The sequence below is a fragment of the Pholcus phalangioides genome, unplaced genomic scaffold (assembly GCF_987345545.1).
Source record: "Pholcus phalangioides strain wild (caught in Gottingen) unplaced genomic scaffold, Ppha-v1.0 ptg000022l_1, whole genome shotgun sequence".
NCBI classification, from domain to species: domain Eukaryota; kingdom Metazoa; phylum Arthropoda; class Arachnida; order Araneae; family Pholcidae; genus Pholcus; species Pholcus phalangioides.
The window spans coordinates 27,003,158-27,013,468 of record NW_028301615.1 but is presented as its reverse complement, the minus strand read 5'-3'; the positions used below and the strand labels follow the sequence as shown (position 1 = coordinate 27,013,468).

The following is a 10,311-nucleotide window of genomic DNA, read 5'->3' as shown; positions in this document are numbered from 1 at the left end:
TTCGTTACTGAGCAGCTACAACAAACTAGAAATTAAAAATGCCTAAATAAAAAATGTGTACAAGTTTTTAGCATATGCAGGTATATGAGGGGAATATTTTTTGTAGATGAAATATGCACTAAGAAATGGAAAATATTCATTTTAAAACTTTTTCATGATTTTTCAGTGTATATTTTGGGTTTTAATGCATATTTTGGCATTTTTTAGTGCATATTTTAACATTTTAGGTGCATATTTTAACATTTTAGGTGCATATTTTAACATTTTAGGTGCATATTTTAACATTTTAGGTGCATATTTTGGCATTTTTAAGTGCATATTTGCTTATTTTTAGAGCATATTTCGTCACTTTTTTAGTGCATATAATCCGGGCTGTAGTTATTATATCGGGATCCGACTGCATTCATCACACATACTAGACTCATTTGGAATTTTTTTATATTTATCGAATTCACTAATTACACTAGGTATTATGCATAATCGCCGGTAAAAGTGATAAATTTATCAAACTTACCAAGACAATTGTGGTAAATATGCACGATAACCGGGTTATTATGCATAATAACCGATCTATCACATTTACCGTATTATACACATGTTATCTTACATCACCGGTTTTTTTTTCTTTTTTCAATATCCTTCTTTTAAAATTATGTACGATGTCATTAACTTGGCAACCTGCAAGTATATCTCTGTGCACATGACCAAATACAGGTCTTGTTCGATTCAAGCCACGATTTTCGTCATTTCAACAGCTGTGCGATTCATTGGATGGATAGCGGAACCAAATTTCTCGTTTTCCTTTGTTGAAATCTGCGAAAACTGACCTTGTTGCTTCAGTAATGAATCCCAAAGCTCTAAGACTTATCAAGTTTTTTCTGTTCCTGTTCGCAGGTATAATATGCATCCACTACTTAAGAATATTCACCGGCGATGAGAAACGTATTCTCCAGAGTGAACCATTAGCTCCGGAGTACCTCGTTAGAACAGCTGGATGCCTAATACCAAAGTCTGAGTCTTTCATCTCGAGCGTCGCTGCTTACTACGAGAACATCACTGACACTAAGGGGTTGTGTCAGTCTAATACAAGTTACTTACGAGTCACTGGAAATCGTATCCACTTGGACCACCAGAAAGTATCGGATGATTTCGGAGTTGATTCAGTGAAAGTCTCGTGCATTTACCAACCCATCGTGAGGCCCGTTAATGAAAAATACGTCGTTGACACGATGCGTATCACAACGAAGATATTACCACCCAAACCTCTGGTGTTCGGAGCACCGATGACAGACGAATTCCTGAGGATCTCCTGCTCCACTAAAGAAAAGGGTATGCTTTTCGAAGATTATATAGCATTGGTGTTCCTGAAACCTGAAGTAGAGGAAGAGAGTCAAGTTCTTTCCCTGTTTAACCTGTCGGAGAGCCCTCTGAGCGTTATCGTGTTGGTCATCGACTCAGTGTCCAAACTGAAATTTTCACGGCAGTTTCCGAAAACGTCTGATTTCTTGCGGAATGTCCTCAACGTATTCGAGTTCCACGGTCACACGAAAGTCGCCGATGACACGTTCGTCAACATCGTGCCGTTGTTGACAGGTCACTTCGGATCCGAGCTTCGTAGCAGGAGTGCCGTGTATGGCACGTACTACGATGACCTGATATGGAAGGAGTACACGTCAGTCGGGTATCGTACATATTTCTCCGAGGAATACCCGTACGCCGGAAAGTTCACTTTCGACAAAATCGGTTTCAAGAACCCTTCTACTAATTATTACCTTCGTCCGTTGCTACAGGCCGTCGATTCATTCATGTGGAAATCCCAATACGGTCAGTACTGCTTCGGACACAACACGAAATACGACTTCAAATACAACTATTTCAAGGATTTCTTGTCAACTATGGGGAAAAGACCATTCTTTGCGTTCTTATTCGTCTCTGAAGTCTCACACGATGACTTTAACTACGCGAAGTATCTGGATATACCGACGTTCGAACTTCTTCAGAACATGTACAGTTCTGGAGTGTTCAACCGAAGTGCTTTGTTATTCCTCAGTGACCACGGCGTTCGCTCCGGAGGCATCCTCAACACATTCATAGGGAAAATTGAAGACAGAATGCCGTTTATGTTCCAACACTACCCTAAATGGTTTCTAGAAAAGCATCCAGAGGTCGCTGAAAATCTGAGGCTGAATCAGAATCGTTTGACGACGATGTTCGACGTTCATAAGACTCTGCAGGATGTCATGACGCTGTCATTGAACGAACCGAGAAGTTATCAGGTAAAAACATTCGATATTCAAACCTACTATACTACTACCCAAAATAAGAGTGTACAAATCATGTTTGCAACGAAACCCAGGATTCTTTAGGGGACTGTTATTCTCTGTACGTACTAACATGGAAGTTGAGACACTGATGCCAAAAACAGGGGGGGGGGGGAATAAAAAGTCCTCCTAATCACCCCGGGATTGGGAGAGAAAAAATATTTTCCCATACGAATTTACATAATACCATTAGGGAGAAAAAAAAGGGGAGATATTTTTTTTCCTCTATGATTGCCTGTGACTGAAAGGATTTTGTATTTTAATTAGCGTAAATACACGTTAATTTGAGTCTCGTATTTGAATGTATACTGTCAATGGGACTACTAAGCCAGGACCGGAACTAGACCGGGCGACAAAATTTAGGGAGGCGACAGTTTTAGGTGGGAACAAAGAACATCGTTATAAAATTATCGAATTTTAAAGTTTTGGGGGGGAGGCTGCAAAAATCGTAGTTACGGCCCTGCTCTAAGCACCCAAAAACAGGGACACCCCCCCCCCCACCCCTCAAATACTTGTACAACGTGATAATTTTCGCATGTCCCTGACTTTGCACATGATTTTTTTTTTTTTCAAATTGTACATGAATGAACATGGCTCGGGGTCCTTTAGCGCCTCCACACATTAGTGCCTCCCTGATTTTGTTGTACGATCTCACTTTTTTGTTCATTTACGTATACTTGTGTACGATTATTCCATTCTTGCATGATGCTAACTCCGCTAGAAATTCCACAGAGAAATGATGACGAGGTGTATGTGTGGTTTAGCTGTAGTAGTAGTAGTAATAAACATCAGTAGAAAATTCGTGATAATTTCATGCTTATCAGCTAAACATTTCACCTGAGTCACGCGGGGCCACTACAAACAAATTTAGATATAACGGACAAAATATCGTCTCCATATAAATCTTTATTCCCCCTCTGACATCAGAAGGTCCGCAAATATATTAATCTAATTTCCACCAGTCCGTCATGATGTTCAATATTCACGGTCCGCAAGTGTAAGATAAGTCGAAGGACGTACTTTTAAAAAAAAAACTGCATATTTTTATTTTTGATGGATAACGGAACCACATTTCTCGCTGTTGTCCTTAGCTGAAATTTACGAAACCGTAAAACTGACCTTGTTGATGTTTTGAAATGAATCTCAAAACGTTCAGGCTTATCCAGTTTTTACTGCTAGTGTCCGTCGGTATACTATGCATTTGCTACTTGAGAATATTCACCGAAGTGAGAAAGCTTATACTCCAGAATGAGCCATTTGCTCCTGAGTACCTCGTTAGAACACCTGGGTGCCGGATACCTAAGTTTGATCCTTTCCACCCGAGTGTCGCTGTTTACTACGAGAACATCACTGACACCAAGGGGTTGTGTCAGTCTAATGGAAGTTACTTCCGAGTCGATGGAAATCGTATTCACCTGGACCACCAGAAAGTATCTGAACCGTTTGGCGTTAATTTGACGGAAATCGTGTGTGCTTACCAACCCATCGTGAGGCCTACCGTAAATGAAGGCGCCAAAAGTTTTTCAATGGATTTCGTCACTTACATATTACCACCCAAACCTCTGGTGTTCGGAGCACCGATGACAGATGAATTCCTGAGGATCTCCTGCTCCACCAAAGAAAAGGGCATGCTTTTCGAAGACTATATAGCGCTGGTGTTTCTGAAACCTGAAGTAGAGGAAGAACGTGAAGCTTTTGCTTTGACGAACCTGTCGGAGACCCCTCTGAGTGTCGTCGTTTTGGCCATCGACTCAGTCTCAAAACTGAACTTTTTACGACAGTTTCCGAAAACGTACGATTTCTTACAGAATGTCCTGCATGCTTTCGAATTCCACGGCCACACGAAAGTCGCCGACAATACGTTCGTCAATATCGTGCCGTTGCTGACAGGTCGTTTTGTATCGGAGTACCGTAACCGGAGTACCTTGTATAAAACGTACTACGACGACCTGGATCTGGTATGGAAGGAGTACGCGTCGGTCGGGTATCGTACGTATTTCGCCGAAGATTACCCGTACGCCGGAACGTTCGCTTTCGACAAAAGCGGTTTCAAGAACCCTCCCACTGATTATTACCTCCGGCCGTTGTTGCAAGCCGTCGACTCGTTAAAGTCCAAGTGGAAATCCCAGTACGGCCAGTACTGTTTCGGACATAACACGGAATACGACTTCCAATACAACTATTTCAAGGATTTCTTGGCAACTATGGGGAAAAGACCATTCTTTGCGTTCGAATTCGTCTCTGAAGTCTCACACGGTAACCTGAACCATGCAAAGTATCTGGATATACCAACTTTCGAGCTTTTTCAGAACATGTACAGTTCTGGTGTGTTCAACCGAAGTGCTTTGGTGTTCTTTAGTGACCATGGCATTCGCTTCGGGGACATCCGCTACACGTACATAGGGAAAGTCGAAGAAAGAATGCCGTTCATGTTCCAACACTACCCTAAATGGTTTCTAGAAAAGCATCAAGAAGTTGCTGAAAATCTGAGGCTGAATCAGAATCGTTTGACGACGCTTTTCGACGTTCATAAGACGCTGCAGGACGTCATGACGCTGTCATTGAACGACTTTAGAAGTCATCAGGTAAATACGCGATGTTAAGACGTACTATGGGACTCGACCGCCAAAGGGAGAGGAGTGGTAGCGCACGTCTATGACAAACGATTTTCTTAGAGCAGTGGTTCCCAAATTGAGGGTTGCGATCCTCCAGGGGGATCACATTAATAAAATAGGGGGTGCTAGAGATTTTCCAAAATTAAAATGGCCAAATAATTCAAATATGACAAAACTAAAAAATGTCTCAACAAAGCTGAACAACAACTTACCATTTACATGTATCATATAATCAGTGCTGTAACTATGTGCAGCACTGATTGTGCCTTGTGCAAGAATTTGCATTTAGGGCCCCTTCTGGCTCCACTCACTAACCCTAACCACTCTTCACTCACTCACTAACTGCTGTATCATTCACTCACTCAGTCATTTCTCGCTCACTTACTAGCTCACTGACTCCTGTCTGTGAATTGTTAGTCGATGAATTGTTGGTCGGTGAATTTTCCTAGTGGTGAATTGTTGGTCGGTGAATTTTCCTAGTGGTGAATTGTTATCGTTGAATCTTCCATCTAACAGTGAATAATGATACATATATTTCTTTTTTTACAGAGCAAATCTACTGGACGCGGTCAGAGTCTCTTCAAAGAAATTCCTCCAACAAGAACTTGCGCTGATGCAAGTATCCACCCTCATTGGTGTGCCTGCCACGACCGTAAGGAAATCCCAATAGACGACCCAAGGGCCGTGGAAGCCGCTCGGATGATGATCCAGATCATCAACGAACGGACAAATTCGGCTCCTCAAGCCAAACTTTGCGCCAAACTCAGCGTCGCGGAAATCCTCTACGCCTACATCACACCGCCATCCAAAGAAGAGACGCGACCCATTAAAGAAGAGCACAAACTCAAATTTGAGGTTCCGGAACACTTCAGGCGGAAAGAAAAAGAAATACTTGAGGAAGAAAAGGGCCTGTTGAGGGCCAGTGACATCACGTGGCCGTCGGAAACTCTCCTGGTGTGCGCCAGAACCGATCCTGGTGGAGGTATTTTCGAAGGGAACCTGATGGACATCGGTGGGAAGCTCGTCGTCTTGGGCGACGTCAGTCGCATCAACGAGTACGCAGAATTTTCACTGTGCTTCGCAGACCCTATTCGGATAAAATTTTGTTATTGCAAGGAAGAACGCAAAGAATAACAAAGTTTACCGGCCAAGTTTGCAAATTATTCCTGAAATACCATGAATTTGAACTTGTCTTTTGTACAGTCTCGTATAAAATGCGCGCCTGTATTAAAATATTATCACGATTAACTAACAGCAGCCACTTATTGTGAAACTAATCATCTCTGAATTGTATAATATGAATCCTCTCAACCTTCAGAAGAAAAAAAAAAGCAACTGACTAAATTTCATATTCATAGCTTCAGCGATGCGATTGCACACCATATAACCTTTGAACCGGCTTAGGGACCGAATTTGGAAAAGCCCCTTCTTAGTGAATCTCTACGTCATGAAATAAAACCACTGACCAAATTTAATGATTATAGCTTCGTCAGTTTCGGCTCGGCGATGATGAATTAGTGAATCAGTGAGTCAGTCAGGACATGGTTATTTTATGTGTAGAGGTAGAGATTGTGAATAATACTGATATACAGGGTGTCCTGTTAGTGCTACCTTTACGACGGACGGTTGGTGAGACAAATTATCACTTACCGAACACCCTGTGTAATAATTTCAATAGCGAATATAATTTTTATTTACTTTTGGGAAAAAAAAAATTAGCTATATTAAATTAATCTTTTACTGTTAAACACGTATTCTCTCAAAATTGTAGTCGGGCCTTGGCAAAGAGCTACGAGGGCCACCACATCTGGCACTCGGGCCGTGTGTTGAGAAAAGACCCCCCTATTCTAGAAGAAATTTGGTTCAGCACGATGAGAGAATTTCGGAAAATTTCTGATTATGTTTAGTATTAATATAAAAATTTGATCCTCAATAAAAAAAAAAGATGTTCGGGAGAATGTTCTCGAAATATTTTTGGCTTCTGTCCAAAAAAAAACCAAAACACCAATCACTTCAGTCGCTGTTAAATACCGTCCAGACATTACGGTAGCGTATGCGGTACGTTATATAACTCGATTTACTTTTGTATGTGCGGTCAGCTACTCTCATTGCAGATAGTAAGTTATTTTTTGTCTTTTGAAAAAAAAAATAATTCGGTGATTACAATAATTATGTAAATAATGTCGGTACATTATATAAAATTTGCGATGGCTTTTTTTGGAGCATAATTAGATTCGTACATCATCTAGATCGGGTGTCTTAACCGCATGGCCCGCTGGCCACGTACGGCTCTCGGAGCTTTTCTCGTGCTAGCTCGCCGATAATTTTCGCAAAATGGTTGGAAACATTTATAAACGGGTAATTCTATAATTAATGAAAGAAATAACTTTGGAATTAATGAAAGAAATGATTACGGAATTGATGAAGGAAATAATTCTAGAATAAATGAGAGAAATAAGTAGAATAAATAATAAATAATAGAATTATCGAAACAAATAATTTCAGAATTAGTAAAAAATAATTTATAAATCAATGAGGGAAATAATTTCATTCCTAATTTGTGATAGAAATTATTTAGCAAAGCAATCAATAACAGAGTGATTGCATAATTGCATAAAGAAATGATTTCAAGACAGAAAATTAGTTAATTTATGTAGTACTTAATCGAAAAAGAAATTCATAACTAGTAAAAAAAATTGTTCAAGAACTAATTGGAATTGATAATTAATAAAAGAAATAATTTCAGAATAATTAAAAAGTCTTCAATTATTTTCGCACTTGTTCAACTCGAAGGCCCCACAGTTGGCCCCGTTCTATTAAGATGCCACTAAATTACACGAGTTGGTGGTCGACCCCGCGGGCTACGTGGAAAGTTTCAATTTTTCCCCTACGTGTCTGAAAGGTTGAAGATCCCTGATGTAGGTTATGTCATTTTTCATACCCGATATTTGAAGAGTAATCAGCAAACGTCCTTTGAGTAACAGGTTAATCTTTGACCCGCTCGATTTCAATGCGGTTATGATTGAAAATCATGAGATTTTTAGAAAGGATGTAATGTGATACAGGGTGTCTCAATGGGTAGAGCTTAGCTACGCTATTATCTTGCGGTTACAAGAAGTGAATCAAAAAAATGGATGCGGACACTGAAAAAGATGACGTCTGGTAACTCGACCCTAGTATACAGGGTGTTCTGCAAGTCCTAACTCGGCCTTTATCTCGTCATCCGTTCGCCGTGGAGCAGGGAGAGGGGAAGGGGAGAGTCTTCCACCAAAAGTACCTCTTACGGCAACTTTGGCATACATAAGCCTGAAATTTTTTTACAGGGTGTTTATCTGAAGCATTGATCAAGTGCTCGCGAGCACGAAATCGCACGCAGCCATTGAGCAGTTTCGATGCTTTGGGGGAGCACCATGGTGCTCATGAGCAACCGGTTGAAGATGGAGGTAGGGTTTCCAATTTGAAAAAAAAAAAGCTCAATACGTTGCATATTTTTATTATTTTATCATTATTATATTATATAAATGATTTTATTATTGTTTGTTTGTGCGTGCGTGCGTGCGTGCGCGCGCGCGCTTGCTCTATACCACTCTACAATTTTAGATCGATCGTCAACAGGTCCCGAATCGAACGATAGGCTACTTTAAAAGTTTGTCAGAGCAGGGTAAATGCCCGAAACGGACAAAAAAATTGTCGGGCCACAGTGGTTTCTGGGCCGCAACAATCGCTTCCGGAATGTTCACCTTGGTTACCGCGATTCCCTAGCAACAATGGTTCTTCACTTCTTTAATCTTGTCAGTATGTGTATGATGATTTATACGCCTTTATAATTGTTTGTCACACTTTTTCAATCCGTCCAGTAACTGAAAAAAAAACCCCGGGCAGCGTCGGGTATTATTACAGGTAGTTATCAAATAAAAATATAAATAAATAAATGAGATATCATTGAAATTTATTCTTGAAATAAATTATTAAATGAACAAAAGGTAAATTTAAGCAATTAACACCAAAACAGGCCTCCTTGGACAAGAACCTTCGTAAACAGATGAATGAGACATTGACTTTTATCAAAGAAAACGAAGAAAATCACTACTCACGACGTTTCTGATGATAAATAGACAAACGACATATGGCTGGTATTACACTATAAATGTTTCAGAAAAGTTCAACAAATTTTATAAAACTTAAAAATGCAACCAATAAGCTTATTGAACTCCACTTATTACATTTGCTCGAATGTAAACAATACGCTTATTGGTTGTTTTTCAAATTTTATAAAATAACTTTTCTACAACTTCTATAGTGTAATTCCGTCCTACGATACATTCCGGCAACCCAATGAATGCCGTTCTCATAGGCCGGGCTTACACTAGAAAAGTTTCATAAAAGCTCTGATAAAACTAGAAAAATGCAACCAATAAGCGTATTGGCGAATTTAAGTCATTCGACTTATATTGGGGGGGTTTTTTTACAAGTTATGTAAAATATCTTTTATCATCTTTTATCAAACTTTTATAGTATAATTCTGGTTATAAGTAAGAAACCGGTACAGTTCGACGCAGGGGACCAACTCAAGCGACGAGTATTTCCGGTGGGCACGGACATATGATCGCACCGTTCGGTCCTGAAAATCTAAACGAATTTCTTGTTTACTTTAAACCACGACAACCAATCATAAAACATAAAAGAAATGTTTTATGAAGTTCAGCATTTGCACTTTTTTGTCGATTTTTTGTGCAACCATAATTCAAAAATGTGTTAAAAAAGAAAGAAGTTATTCTACCACAAAAAGTAAGCCTTAGCGTGATTTTTCAGGATGCTCATAATCTAAGCCCTACCCCGAAAATAAGCCCTAATGCATTTTTTGTCTTATTTTCGAGGAGAAACACTGTAGGTGTAGGCCCCGTCTTCACCGCATTCACCTCTGGGGGGGACAAAGCAATGTGGTTACATTCTTTAAAAACGCCACGCTTTTTTGAAACCCCGCTAGGTTTGATATTAACTGCAGGGGAAACATTATCATGAGATTCCCCCTTATGCATTCAAAGGCCGCAGGTCGTGGCCGGATGTCCGCGCGGCATCAACACCGTACTACGAGAACATTTCTTCTACGAGAGATAGAGACTTATGCTCTTTTTTTCATTAAATTTATTCAATTTAGCACCCGGAAAAATGGTTCTTCTACGAGAGTTGTATTCGCAGGGCCCCTTATGATGAAATCCACGGGCTGTGCCAATAAATTGAAGGGCCCGGACCCTGTACGAAAAGGGAACTCTTTAAAAGCAATGTAAAAACGATGAGTTGTGAAAACTTTTCTATCTTAGCTCATAAACTCCCATGAAATCTCCCACGAGAGGTCCATGGACCCCTGGTTAAGA

General features: G+C 40.1%; 2 protein-coding genes across 2 annotated transcripts; both read left to right on the top strand.

Annotated features, from left to right (window-relative positions):
• The first annotated feature begins 842 nt into the window (after positions 1-842).
• On the top strand, positions 843-2,366 carry LOC149070122 (uncharacterized). The gene has a single exon (XM_089249275.1). The coding sequence runs from the start codon at positions 843-845 to the stop codon at positions 2,364-2,366; it is 1,524 nt and encodes a 507-aa protein (XP_089105401.1).
• A 1,091-nt stretch (positions 2,367-3,457) lies between these two features.
• LOC149070121 (uncharacterized) lies at positions 3,458-6,070 on the top strand. The gene is made up of 2 exons (XM_089249274.1): positions 3,458-4,906; positions 5,486-6,070. Exons 1-2 carry the CDS (start codon positions 3,458-3,460, stop codon positions 6,068-6,070), a joined length of 2,034 nt encoding a protein of 677 aa, XP_089105400.1.
• The last annotated feature ends 4,241 nt before the right edge of the window (positions 6,071-10,311 follow it).